The sequence below is a fragment of the Gekko japonicus genome, unplaced genomic scaffold, assembly GCF_001447785.1.
Source record: "Gekko japonicus isolate JY-2015 unplaced genomic scaffold, Gekko_japonicus_V1.1 scaffold810, whole genome shotgun sequence".
Lineage (NCBI taxonomy): Eukaryota > Metazoa > Chordata > Lepidosauria > Squamata > Gekkonidae > Gekko > Gekko japonicus.
The window spans coordinates 29,372-44,337 of NW_015174297.1; the positions used below are offsets into that span (position 1 = coordinate 29,372).

The 14,966-nt window shown below is 45.7% G+C and overlaps 1 protein-coding gene across 1 annotated transcript in view; it reads left to right on the forward strand.

Annotated features, from left to right (window-relative positions):
• USH2A (Usher syndrome 2A (autosomal recessive, mild)) overlaps positions 1 to 14,966 on the forward strand; it is a gene marked incomplete at its 5' end in the record, with an annotated part of 716,575 nt that overhangs the window by 14,360 nt on the left and 687,249 nt on the right. The window contains 1 exon segment of the mRNA XM_015424093.1: positions 10,472 to 10,667. Within this exon segment, the coding sequence (XP_015279579.1) occupies positions 10,472 to 10,667 (196 nt within the window).

The window sequence follows — 14,966 nt, forward strand, 5'->3', positions numbered from 1 at the left end:
GGATTTTTGCGCCCGATAAGCAATTGCCAAACATCATGTCCCCACGCATGCTTAGATGGGCGATATTTTTGCAGGCTTATGATTTTGACTTAGAGCACCGGCCTGGGAAAGCGATTGGGCATGCGGATGCCCTCAGCCGGTGCCCGGTGCCGGACATTGGCGCAGACCCTGCCCCCGCCTGTGAGGTCTTGGCAATTGAGGAGCTTCCTCGACCCCCGGTATCATCCAGGGACATTGCAGCACACACGGCCAAGGATAGCGTGCTGTCCCGAGTATTAAACTGGGTTTGGAGGGGGTGGCCGGTTGGAAGCGTTGAACCGGAGTTCGGCCCTTACAAAAGCCGTCAAAATGAACTATCCATTTCTAAGGGCTGTGTATTATGGGGGAACAGGGTGGTGGTTCCTGACAAACTCAGGACGAGAGTGTTAGAGTCGCTGCACGAGGGTCACCCCGGTATGGTACACACCAAAGCGTTGGCCAGAGGGTATGTCTGGTGGCCGGGGCTGGACAAAGAGATCGAAGAATGGGTACGAGGGTGTCCCAAATGCCAGCAAGTCAGACCCGATCCCCCACAAGCTACACCCCAAGGCTGGGAGTCATCTGGTAAACCCTGGGCCAGATTGCATATAGATTTTGCTGGCCCTCTCCAAGGGCAAATGTTCCTAATTGTGGTGGACGCTATGTCCAAATGGCTGGAGGTCGTGCATATGAAATCGACCACATCACTTGCTGTGATCCATGCGCTCCGCCGACTTTTTGCCACCCACGGGTTGCCTGACGTCATCGTCAGTGACAACGGGCCTCAATTTGTGTCTGAGGAATTTAGGCTCTTCCTCACGAGTAATGGCATACGCCAAATGACTTCGGCCCCTTTCCATCCGGCATCTAATGGCCAAGCCGAACGGATGGTCAGGACGGCCAAAGAGGCCCTGGGTAAAATGGACGAAGGGGACTGGAGCCAGAGGCTGGGCTCCTTTCTTTTGCTGCAGCACACCACCCCCTGTAGTGCTACAGGCCGTAGTCCGGCCGAATTGTTAATGGGGCGGAGACTCACGACCCGTTTGAACCGAATGCACCCAGACCTCACTGAAGAGCAATCCGAGCGTACCACGGCGCAACCGAAGGTGCGCATGTTTGAAAAAGGGGACAAGGTTTTCGCACGAAATTATGCAAACGGGCACTTATGGCTTCCTGGGGTTATATCCGACTCTGTGGGTACTCGAATGTATGTGGTGCAGTTAGCTGACGGTCGAATATGGCGGCGCCACATAGATCAGTTAAGGAGACGTTGGGCTAGGGACAGCGCTGACTCTCCGACGGCTGAATCCCCTGATGTCGAGTGGACACCCCCAGAGCAGGCGGTGAGTACCGAAAGGCCCGGTACTGTCCCCGAGTCAGGGCAGAACCCTGTGTGCGGGGCTGAAATCCCAGTCGAGTCTGTGCCTGATCCAGGCTGTAGTGAACCCCACTCTGACCCACAACCTTGTCTGCCCATGGAGCCTGCACCGCTCCGCAGGTCCCAGCGTTCGCGGCAAATGCCGACTTATCTGAAGGACTATGAGTGTAAATACTGTTGGAATAACTGATGTACAAAGGTTGATTGCATGTTTGTAAATAATAAAACAATTGGGATGATGGCTTAACTTAGGGGGGAGGAATTGTAATGTATTGAAATGATTACATGAATCACCTCATAGGACTCCCCTGTTAAGCTTCGAGCCAGACCAGGGCTCCTCTGAGCGAACTTCCTATTGGTCGCTTCGTAACAGCGACCAATCAGAACGATACCATTCCCTAGGAGGGAAAGACTCCCATTGGTCTTTATTCTAGCAATCTCATTGGTTGTTATTTGTAAATAGGCGTGGCTACATTAGCCCGGTTATGTTTAAAAGGAGCATAAGCTCCCACTGTTTTCTGTTCTGGTTTCTTACTGAGTTAGTGCTTGCTCGTTACTTCCAATAAAGCTGAATCACTTGCTGAATCACTGTACGAGTCCTTTGTTAGCGCGATCTAACATTAACCTGCCAGATAGGGGTTGGGGTGCGGTGCTCCCATAACCCATCTTTCACCACTTATACCAGACTGATATCAGATGAAATCAAAAGCTGCTTAGAAGTCCAAGAGTTTCTGTTTCAGTTCTAAAACCAAGCCTGGGTCTGGAGCTGCATACAGCCAGCAGCACGTTTGAGCATGTTCCCAAGAAGTGGCTATGTTTGCCACTTGCCAATAGTTTAAGGCATTTGAGTATAGGGAGGGCTTTTGGCTAAAGACCTTGTGACTGTCTCCCTCAAGGAAGTTGGAACCACCTGCTCCCTTAAGGAAGAATTAACTGTTCTTGGGCACCACAGGGCAATCCTCTCCATTTCTGTTCTATAAACCAGGATAGGTAAGGAACAAATGATAGCTGTGCCCCTGCAAGCAGCATGCACAAATCCTCATGTTTGTTGGATCCCCAAGCATCGAGAATAAATCCACGTTTTCAAGAAAAGCAAAATTTATTTCAAAGCGTTGAAGACATACTCAAACACGTTCTTTGTTAGAACTGGGGATACACAGGTAGGGTGAGCATAATAAAGGAAATTCAAACAGATACACATCCAATGAATAATATTCCCGCTGGCGGGCTAATGAAACGGCTGCGCGCCCAGTCCATGGGAACCAGGCAGAACATCAGACAAAACACAGGTGCAGTTCACATGAGATAGCAATAGGCAAGCATTACAGCATCTTCTCCCCCACACATCCACCAGTAGTTATCTTATGCATTCCAGCACAGAAGCAGGATAGTAGAAACAAGCCGGGAGCAACAGGGTAAGGATATGTACACAGAGGTCACAGAAAACAGAATGGCAGCTTGCTGACAATGTTGCAATAACTTGAAGTTACACAAGCAACTCTGACTGGACTATGATCTGATGATACTATAAAATGCTCTGGTGTGCTGATTGCATTTTTACCAGTTTCTGGGGAAAGCAGGATCAGATTATTTATTTAAAACATTTTAAAGCCCCATTTTCATCCAGTTTAGGGCCACAGATTAACAAATTTAGTCACAATCTACTAAAGTTAAGCATTTTAAAGCCTACTGATTTTAACAGAAGAGCAGAGCACGTGCTTTTCCATTTACATCAGTGTGGTTTATTTGTGTTGAATTTCAGCCATCTTTAAATTGTTTGAATGTGAGAAAGCTTGTATTGTCTTTTCCTTTAAAAATGGTTTGTCTTGCTACAAGAGTTCAAAGTATCTCTGTGTCTGTGTAGGCAGTAGCTTTACCCTCATACTATCTGTAGCCCTCAAAGGGTAGGCTTCAGAACTTGTAGAGCTGGCTTCAGAACTTAGCAGTTTCATTTGCTCCTTGGAGATTAGTTTGCAAAGAGCTGGAGCAGCACCTATGAACTATCTTTGTTTTGTAAAGACTTCATAAAATGTAGCTGATGGACAGCGGGCAGACTATTTTTTCTTTATGGGGGGAAAATATCACTTTTGAATTTACACCATATAATCTCCTTTGATTCTCAAATCAGTGTTTAGAACATGATGGTAAATAAACAGTAGTCAAAACCACTTAGACAAAAACAACAACAACATTATGTTGCACATTATCCTCTTGCTATATCATTGCCCATAATGTTCATGCAAAATTAAACATCCTTCTGTGATTTGATGGAAGGAAGGAAGTTTTTAAATGTCAGAGTGCATGTCATTTTGCTGTTCATCTCTTGTCCTTTTCCAGGTTGCTGATGAAAGCTTGACTTGGTGTCGTGCACTGATGTATGTGGAGTAAAATGATAACAAAAGCATAACAGATATTCAATATTGCAAGCATCAATTCACACTTGTGACATCTAGGCTGACTAAATACAAGCACACCTCAAAGACACACACATTAAGGTTGTGGTAGATGCTCTCTCATGGATCACTGCCTTGACGTGGCGAGGGGGCTTGCGTGGTTCAATAAGTCTGTGGGCTATGCCGTGGAGGGCCACCCAGGACAGATAGGCCACAGCAGAGAACTCAGACAAAATGTGATCTACTGGAGAAGGAAACGGCAACCCACTCCAGTATCTTTGTCAAGAAACCCGCATGGAGAGTAAGAAAAGGCTAAAAGATATGATGCCAGAAGATGAGCCCTTCAGGTCAGAAGGTGTCCAGTATGCTACTGGGGAAGAGCAGAGGGCAAGTTAGGGCTGCCAAGTGGGGGCGGGTGGCGGGTAAACCCCCGCTTCGGAGGCCCGATTCCCACCCCCGTTGAATTGGGCCCCGGGGGGGAACTCTGCCCCCCGAAGTGCAGCATGGCTGCGTCACCGGAGGTGATGCAACCACGTCGATCACGTTGGGGGTGTAGCCCCGATCATCAGAGGAAAAACTCTATGGTTTTCCCTCCGACGATCGGGGCCACGCCCTCAACGTGATTGACGTTGCGCGTTATTTCCGGTGATGTGCTGGCGGCGTGCATTGACGGATGGCTCCCGGAGCCCGGCGAGGCTCCCCCGCCGGTAAGAAAGATTGACTTGGCAACCCTAGGGCAAGTACAAGTAACCCCAGAAAGAATGAAGTGGCTGGGCCAAAGTTGAAAGGACACTCAGCTGTGGATGTGTCTGATGGTGAAAGGAAAGTCCGATGCTGCAAAGAACAATACTGCATAGGAACCTGGAATGTAAGATCTATGAATCAAGGTAAGCTTGATGTGGTAAAAAATGAGATGGCAAGACTGAACATCGACCTCTTGGGAATCAGTGAACTAAAGTTCAAAGGCCATTATATCTACTACTCTACTACTGTCACCAAGAATCCTGTAAAAAAGATGGTGTGGCTTTTATAGTCAACAAGAGAGTGCAAAAGGCAGTAATGGGATACAATCTAAAAAATGACAGAATGATCTTCGTCCGAGTCCAAGGCAAACCATTCAACATCACAGTAATCCAAGTCTATGCCCCAACCACTGATGCAGAAGAGGCTGAAGTGCACTGGTTCTAAATTTTGAAGACAGGAGGGCCTGGCATGATGTGGTCCATAGGGTCCATAGGGTTGTGAAGAGTCAGACTCGACTGTGCGACTGAACAACAACAACAACAACAGATTCAAATACCTGCAAAGAGGCTAACTTTTCAGACAGCAAACTTTCCCCCATTCATTTTCCCCCCCCTCATTTCACAGGTACTTGTAACATTGTACAGGTTTTTAATATCAGGATTGCTGATGCCATTGGAAGGAGACCATGGAGCTAGGAGGGTAGAAGGTAGTGGTAGCTCATCCCACATCACCCTTCAAATTTGCTTCCTATTCTCCATGAAACTCCTTCCTTCCTACTCCATTGCACTCATTTTCCATGATTTCCTCACATTTCCAGTAGTTAATTTCTAAAAAGAGGAATCACAACTCAAGACTCTCTGGAAGCCATACTTTATCACCTGGAAATCTTGCCATCTCATTTCACATATACAGATGTATGGCCTCTGATTACATAGTGTGAAGGAAATGTGCCTTGTTGAATCTGTACACAGTTTCAGAATATAGAGAAAGGGTAGTGGGTGCCATCACAAAATGGCTGCCATGGGGTCTGGGTCCAACCACAATATTTGAAGCTTCCAAGTAAATCATCCTTCTTTTCTGAAAGCTCAGGACAAGGGGTAGTAGGTATACATATTGCTCCAAGAAGCAGGAAAGCTGGGATCAGTTCTTTGCTTTAGGAGAAAGCGGCTGGATTGTTTCACTTTACCAGGTAGGTAGAGTAGGGGGTGGCCACAGAGAAAGATTGCCTGCTTTTACAATTCATCTCCAGGCAACAGAGATCAGTTCACTTGGAGAAAATGGCCGCTTTGGAAGGTGGACTCTTTAGAACTTGTATGGACTTCCAAATGTAAGTGGAGGGTGTGTTCCCTGTACAGTCTTTCAGTTGAGCATCTGTGCTGAGGACCAGAGGGTGGTTTAACATCTCCTACAAAACCAAACTCTCTGCTGCAAGAGCCCAGCTCTCCCAGTCCCTTGCTCCCTGTCTCCAGATCTAGGTGCTGTTCCTGCACTAATGGACATAAGAACGTAAGAGAAGCCATGCTGGATGAGGCCAATGGCCACTCCAGTCCAACACTCTGTGTCACACAATAGCCAAAAGCCATGTGTCATCAGGAGGTCCACCAGTGGGGCCAGAACTCCAGAAGCCCTCCCACTGTGGCCCCCCAAGCACCAAGAATACTGAGCATCATTCCCCTAGACATAGTGTTTGTTAGGTTAGGCAGTGTTCTGACAGTGATTGTTCCACCTCTAAAAGTAGACGTCAAGAGCCCCCCCCCCCCCAAGTGCTGGTATGTTTTTTAAGGCTGAGTGCAGGGCAACGGTCCAAGGTCAGGTCTACCAAAATAGAGGACTGGGTTCTCCAGAGGCCAGGTCTACCAATATAGTGGACTGGAGTGGGTAGACTTGTTCTTCAGAGGCCAGTTGTACTAATATAGTAGAAAGGGTGGGTAGACCTGTTCTCCGGAGGCCAGGTCTACCAATATAGTGGAAAGGTGAGAGTAGATCCATTCTCCAGAGACCTGATCTACCACCATAGAGAACAACGGTTTCTCTAAATGAAATTTGACTTGATTCTGTGTTCTTTTATAATGTTTAAATTATTCTCAAAATATAGTTTACATATAATTTAAAAGAATTCATTCTGAGATTTTTACAAGGTTATAGAAATAATCTTCTAAAAATCTAATTTATGTGACAGTCAAAAGTAGACTTGCTCACAATATTAATGCTACTAGCTTTTTTCGCTCAAGAGGTAGAATTTTTGCTCACAACGCTGTGGAGCTTAGAGGGAAGATTGGCTCGAACTTCATTTGCCACACTGATGCCCACTTGCCCAGCTTTGATATATCCCTCTGGAGCTTCTCACAGTCCTTCCTGGTTTTCACTACCCTGAACAGCTTAGTGTCGTCTGCAAATTTAGCCACTTCCCTGCTTACTCCCAACTCCAAATCATTAATGAACAAGTTAAAAAACACTGGACCTCATACTGTGCCCTATGGTACCCCATAGATGGTTTAGGGGGGTTAGATAAAGATTGGCAATGTATATTATGAACTTTTTGTATTTTTTAATATATCTGTTATTTATTCTAATAAAATTGTGGGGGGGAGGGGAGAATAAGTTTTTAATCCTCAAGAGGATTTATCCTCTTTTCCTATAACTGCTGAGTTCACTTTGGAGCCTTTGATGAGGAAATTTATCAAAAACTTTCTGGAAGTTTAGGTAAACAACATCTTGTCCACATACTTGTTCATCCCCTTGTAGAACTCTAAAAGGTTCGTGATACAAGATCTTCCCTTACATAATCTATGCTGATTCTTCCTCAATAGTTTTTGTTCATCAATGTACCTACTAATTCTGTCTTTAATAATGGATTCCACCAACTTACCCAGTATCAACATTAGACTGAGTATCCTGTAATTTCACAGATCTTCTCTGGAACCTTTTTCAAAGATTGGGTTTACATTAGCTACCTTCCAGTCCTTGGGAATGGAGGCAGATTTTAGTGATAGATTGTATATTTTTGTCAGGAGATCCACAAGTTCACATTTGAGTTCTTTCAAAGCTCTTAGATGTATGCTATCTGGGCCTGATGATTTGTTAGTTTTTAATTTGCCCATCAGTTGTAGGACCTCCTTTCTCATCTCCTCAATTTGACTCAGGTCTTCAAGCTCCAGCAGCCTGGTTCCTTCTCAGGACAAGTGGAGGCCATCTCTTTTGTACAGGTCCTGCTTGTTCCAAAAAGCATCCCAGTGCCTAACAAACTTAAACCCTTCCTCCCTAAGCACACATTGAGACCCCTAATTAGTGCCTGCCTAGCTGGCCCTGCTCATGGAACAGGCAGCACTTCTGAGAAGGCTACCTTGGAGGTCCTGGCCTTGAGTCTCCTGCCTAGCAACTTAAACCTTTCCTCCAGGACTACATGATTACATTTCCCCACATTGTTGGTGCCAACATGTACCACAACCACTGGCTCCTCCCCAGCACTATCTACCAGCCTATCTAGGACATGTGTAATGTCTGCTACCTTCGCACCAGGCAGGCAAGTCACCATGCGGTCTGTACGTGGGTTCTCAACCCACCTGTCTACATGTGCTAAGGATCGAATCACCAACTACCAAGAGGCCCCCTCACTGCCTGACAAGGGATGGTTCCTTGGGTTGAAAGCATACCTGTTCACCAACTGAAGAAGGGGTCCTTATTGAGGGAACATTCCCCATTTAATCAGCACGGTGCCCTGTTTCCCCTTGACTCTCACATTCCCTAACAGCAGCGGGGCTGCCATTCTTGGAGTGGAACACATCTAACAAGTCCCCGAGAGTCTTATCTGTGTGCTTAACTGACTGTGCCTGCTTCTCTAGGTCAGCCACCTTGGCCTCGAGGGCATGAACTCATTCCTTGAGAACCTGGAGCTCCTTGCACTGAGCGCACATCCATGACTTCTGTCCAGTTGGCAGATAGTCATACATGTTACACTCAGTGCAATACACTGGATAGCCCCCAACTTCTGCTGGCATTCTAACTTCATATTTTTATTTATTTATTTATTAGGCTTATATCTTGCCTTACCCCAAAATGGGCTCAGGGCGGCTCACAGAAATTTGAATATAAATAAAATAGCAATAACATACATAAAACCAAGTTAAAACAATCAAACAAGCAAGCAAGATGGCATTAAACAAAGACATAAACTCCAGAGCAGTCCATAGTGCCTCCTGCAGGATGATTAGTTCGGTAATGTATTTCTGTAAGCAGTGGGGCCCAAGATGGATTGAACATCCGCCACCTCAGCTGAAGGCCTGGCAGAACAGCTCCATTTTGCAGGCCCTGCGGAACTGTAACAAGTCCTTCAGGGCCCTGATCTTACATGGGAGCATGCTCCATCAGGCTGGGGCCAGGGCAGAGAAAGCCCTGGCCCTGGTTGAGGCTAAGCAGATGTCTTTAGGGCCGGGGACTACCAGCAACTGTTGATCAGCAGAGTGCAAGGCTCTCTGGGGCACATATGGGGAGAAAGAGTCCTGTAGGTATTATTATTATTATTAGCCTTTTTACTATTTTTAACCTCCTTTTTATAAAACTTCCTATTTATGTAGATTTGTCTGTGGAAAGTGTGCTTACCCTTTTAGGATGTGGAGAGACTAGTGCCCTGGCTTCCTCACTCTGCTGCTGAACTTGCATGTCTGCTAAAGTCACCTGTTTATTCCCTTGTTCCAGACACTTTGTCACCGGAGCTGAGACACTTCATCATGGCAGCAAGGCCTGCTACCTCACAGAGCTGGGTCTGCTCGTAGGCACCTATAGGGTTGCCAAATCTGGTTTGGAAAATACCTGGAGACTTTGGGGGTGGATCCAGGAGAGGGTGGGGAGGGGAGGGGCCTCAGCCTGGTACAATGCCATAGAGTCTCCCCTTCAAAGCAGCCATTTTCTCCAGGGGAGCTGATCTCTATCAGCTGGAGATCAGTGGTAAAAGCGGGAGATCCCCAGGCCCCACCTGGAGGCTGGCAACCCTAGGCACCTAAGTAAATAGCTTGGGCCAAAACTCCATCACACTGTAGCCAATCATACTGATTGTGAGCTAACCAATAAAGGAGGATGAGTGAGGAAGCCTCTGTTTGATTAACAATTTGATTTGATTAACAATTAAGCAAAAGAACTGGTATCTTTTATCATAACCTTTTGTAAGTGAACAATATTTCTATCCCATTTTTTTTACCTTAAACAATTCCTAAAGTCACTGACAAAACTATAAAACATAACAATTAAAACATACAAGAAGGCTAAAATTGAGGGTAAAGATCTGAGTCACTAAAAGGAGGGAAAAGTACAAATAGTGGAAGCAGCCAATTGCCTTTAGCTAAGGAGCCCAAATATGCACCTGAAGAGCAAGGCTCTAGCCGGATAGCAAGATAACCTTTGGGGTGATGCAAGTGGGGCTCCCTTGGGAAGGAACTTCATAGGCTCCTGTTCCACAGACTAAGTGAAACTTTTTCTCCTCCTCTTTAGATATGTTTGGGCCTTTGGAGAAGCGGGAGCTCTTAAAACCACCACAAAGTGAGCTGCAGATATCTTTTTAAAATGCAGCAAATTGTAACTATTGAAAATATGTCTATACCTTCATATTAATTTTAAAGGAAGATGACCCCACTAGAATACAGAAAACGTATTTTGTATTTTGATTTTTTTTTAATTACTGTGTTTGTAAAGGTTATTTGATCTCTGTCTGATACATGCGTTCTTTTTCCACAGCGTTCTGTCCCTTAAGTGATGTTAATAAATGTGTATTTCTGTTACTTCTGTAGTCTTCTTTTACTGCAAGATGAATGCTCTACTGTTCCTCCCCCATTTCTACTTAAAGGGTTTTGAGACTGTCAGCCCACCCATGTTGTTAATGAGTGCCCATCTAAAAGAGAAGACGTGTTCATCATTCTACCACAATTTTCTTTTTGTATCTTTCTAGATTGGAGGACAGTGTAATTGTAAGAGACATGTGTCTGGCAGACAGTGCAATCAGTGCCAGGAAGGATTCTACAATCTACAACAGTCAAACCATGATGGCTGCAGCCCCTGCAACTGTAATACCTCTGGGACAGTCGATGGAGATATTACCTGTCACCAAATTTCAGGCCAGTGCAAGTGCAAAGAAAATGTTATTGGTAGGTGCTATGTAAGAATCTAGATTTCTTTTTTTCCTCCAAAGATAAAAAATAAAACATCAATGCTGATTTTTTAAAAAATGATGTATGTGTGCATTAATAATATACAATTATTAATTTAATAATCCTATCCCAACTTCAGTTTTAGGAGTAGTTGAAACGTCTCATTAGATGTTTCTGTATTTAGTAGCAACATCAGCACCTGCCACCCCATTATAATAAAACAGAAGAAATAGTGTAGTTTACTTACTAGAACACATTTTTCTTTCAAGAAAATAATCTTTTCCCAGTGTTATATCCTTAATGAATTTTAAGCAAATAGCTTCTGTGCCAGTTTCCTTACAGGCCAAAATAAATGGATTGTTATTCCTCAAAAATATTCTGTGCTACAAGGTCCTTTGTGATAATTTTTCCCCCTCTTATGATTTTTGAACTGTTCCTATGAAATGCAAAATGTCAACATAATTCTGCAGATCTTGTACATTGCTAGGGTTCGTTATCAAGGGCCACATAATTTTAATTTTGTAATTCAATGTCAACTTGATTATAATAAACTGCTACCTTCGGTGTTATTTATCATTTTTTTAACAAGACATGCTTTTTTGTTTGTTATTCCCATAGGTATTTTCCAGAAATTAGATTTGATTATAGCAATTCATTACTTCCAACATATTTGAGGGGAGCCACATCTATGTAAGGACAAAATTTATCAGGCACCCAAAATATACAGTGCATATAATGTTCTTTGAAATATTGATGTATGGGAGTATTATACAAGGAGAATTTCCTGATGAAAGGAATCCTGAGTGGTAGCTGTACGTGCCCTAGACATGTGATTTTAGAACCATTCTACTAGATACCATTTTATTACAAATTAACTAAGACATATACTGATTCTAAATATGTATTATAATATCAAAAAGACTTTTCCCATTATTAAGACCTATGTTATGGTCTAATAAAAGCTTTGCATGAGAGAAATCCCATCGTCAAAAACCATTGCACAGTTAACCATCCTTAAATTTCATCAATTCTAAAAGGATTTAGGACCAGTTTACATTCTCAGCAATGCTAATGACTTCCTAGTATATGAGGCTTCAGGTCATAGGTATGGGGTTGTTCCCCCCACCCCAGTCCTTGAACATGGCCAACTAGTATGTCATGGGTAGAGATTCAGGCTGCAGTCACACAAACTAAATAATCCACCTTCAATCCACTTTCAGTGTACTTTCCAACCAGATTTCACTGTGTGAACAGGCAAAATCCAGTTGGAAAGTGCACTGAAAATGGATTGAAAGTGGATTATTCAGTGTGGGTGACCACAGCCTCATACAGGTATTTGCCCCCCCCCAATCCGGGATAAAGAGACAGACAACAGTGTTGGGAACTAATGGGCCACTTTTATTTAACTACAACAAGCATAACGGCATAAAGTGTCCAAAGGGGCAAACAGATACAGCATGGTCAAGGCCAGGGGTATGAAAACTCCTCCCTCGCCAATTGATCTTAGGGGGAGCCACCTAGCCCCAGAAGCAAGCCAAGGGTATGGCTTGCTTCCGGTCAGCAGGCCAGTGTAATTGCAGGAAAAACCCAACCCCTGAACCACAAGGCTCAAAGGGAGGAAAATCCCTGCAATCCTTAGGCAGTCTGTTTTCCCCGCCCCGAGCCACATGGCCCAAAGGCTGTACTTACGAGACCCCTATGCCCCCAAGTGGGGTTATAAGCCAGTACTCACCGTGCCGCAATCTGTAACTGAATAACACCTTGCCACTGTAAAGGGCCAAGCCTCAGCTTAGGCTCTTGCGCCCACTAATGGCCCAAGGCTGCACCAAGCCCCTGCCGCAGGTCCTCCAAAAATACATCCATTCCCACTTCAGAAAGGTGGACTCCATCATTTCTAAACAAGTGAACATCTTTAGCTGTTATGCCAGGATGAGGCAAGTATGTGCCTAGGCTCCTGTCAAGTGCCTTATGAATCTCTCGATTGGCTTTTCGCCATGCCTCATCAATAGCCAATGGGCTGTAGGAACCTCGCCACACCAAGCGAGGCACCATAGCTGACCAAATCAACTTAGTCTCAGGCCACTGCCATTTGATGAACTGAAAATCTGACTGAGCCTGCAAAATCAATGCTTTTCCCTTTATGAGGCCCAGATCGTTGCCTCCCAAATGGATAAGAAATACGTGAGGCGGGAGCCCAACTCTCCCCTCAAACAATAACTTCAGGAGACCAGGCCACTGCAATCCCCTACGGCTGCACCACTCAACTGAAGCAATCTGGCCCAACCCCAACTGTGGGCCAATAGATGATCTCTTTGCCCTATGCGCCGCCCAAAATATATAACTATGGCCGACGATAAGGACACGCTTCCTCTCCGCCCGGCCGGCAGCACCTGAAATGAGAAAACATTAAACAACAACCAAAACAAAGCTGAACGTAGTCTTTCATAGCTTGGGCACGGGTCAGATATATGATTTGTATGCTGTCGACCGCCACCGTCTCAAACGTTGTATGTCCCAAACTGGGTATCCCATGGCAGTGGCCATGGATGGTGCACCAATTCTAAAGGAATGCGTACCAAAACGCACCCCGTCCAGCCCCCATTTGCTCAATGCCTGAGATGTGACCGCCCAAAACTGGTGCTTGGTCAATGGGGAACCATCCTGATGTCTAAAAAGCACCCTGTCTCCAAACCCCCGCAGGGCCAAATATGCTGCTAAGGCAGAAACTGGACACAACTCCTTTTGAGCACATTGGCCTAGAGTGACCACAGCTCCGTGCCTCCTTTGATCAGTTTTTGAAAAGCGCAATGTAAGGAGCGCATGAGTGCCTTCTATGCAAGCATCCCGTGTCTCCAGCACCCAGCCTGACCTGTCAGATCTGGACTGTACTACCAATTCCCCAATTCTAAGAGCCCCCAAAAGGCCACTAATGCCACCACGTGGAAAAGGCGAGCCTCAAATTCTGAAGAAAAAATCTCATCCCATCCTGCCTGCAAACCCAACAATATACGAGGGGAAATTGGTTGCCTAGTGTCAGCCCTAGCTCCTGCTTCCCTAGACCAGCCCTCCAGCATCCTACAGATCTGGAAATCTCCAGTCCCGTCCGCGAGCCCCCTGGCCTTGGTTGCATGAGCCACTGCTGAAAGTACTGCTTTAATGGATCTAACCGCCAGTCCTTTACCTCTCAACATCATGCAAAAATGCAGCAAGTGGTCCACAGGCACTGGCCACTGGTCAGGGTACCCTACCTTTCCTCTGAATTGCGCCAACTGGCGGACCGTGCGGTCATACACCCGCTTCGTACCTGGTGCAATGGACAGGCCGATTGCTCTTTGAACCTTGGCCCTCCAAGCAACAAAAGCTCCTGCAGCATTCTCACCGGCTGCAGCCGGGCTTCTGGGGCAAGCTGACAAAACCTCTAACATCTGTTTGCGAGAGAGAGCGTCAGCCACCCCATTGTCAACTCCCAGTACATGCTTGGCAAGAAAAAGGATATTAAGCCGCAGGCAGCGCAGCGTAAATGCCCGTACCAACTCCATAACCCGGGACAATCCAGAAATGAACGGGTTAATAACATGGACAACCGCCAAATTATCACACCAAAAATGCACGGTGTGATTTGCCTTCACCTCATCCCACAACCAAACCGCCACGACTATGGGAAAAAATTCAAGAAAAGTAAGGTCCCTGTCCCTGGTCACCCCACGTGCTGCCCATTCAGTTGGCCACTCTTCGGCACACCACTGACCTTGAAAATAAACTCCAAATCCCCGTGACCCAGCTGCATCAGAATGAACCTGCAAGCCGGCCTGTAACTGGAGCTCCGACCTCCAAAAAGAAACTCCATTAAAGGAGTCTAGAAACTCCAACCACACACCCAGGTTCGCCCGAATCCCAGCTGTAACCCTGGCCCTATGATGGAGAAGGCGCAAACCCTTAATTGCGTCGCACAATCGGTGCAAAAAGGCACGCCCAGGGGCAACCACCTTGCAGGCAAAATTAAGATGCCCCAATAACTGCTGGAATTCCCGCAAAGAGGTCTTCTTCTTCTGCATAAAGGAATCCACCCTTTTCCGCAGGTCCACAAGCTTCTCCTCAGGCAGCCGAGAAGCCTGTGCCACTGTGTCTAATTCGACTCCCAGAAAAGTCAGCTGCTGCGAAGGACCCTCCGTCTTTTCTTGTGTCAAGGGCACCCCTAGTTCCCCAGTTAATTCCTGAAAACTCTGCAAAAGAAAACCACACTGACCGGAGCCCCTGGGTTTGGCAAACAAAAAATCATCTAAGTAATACACCACC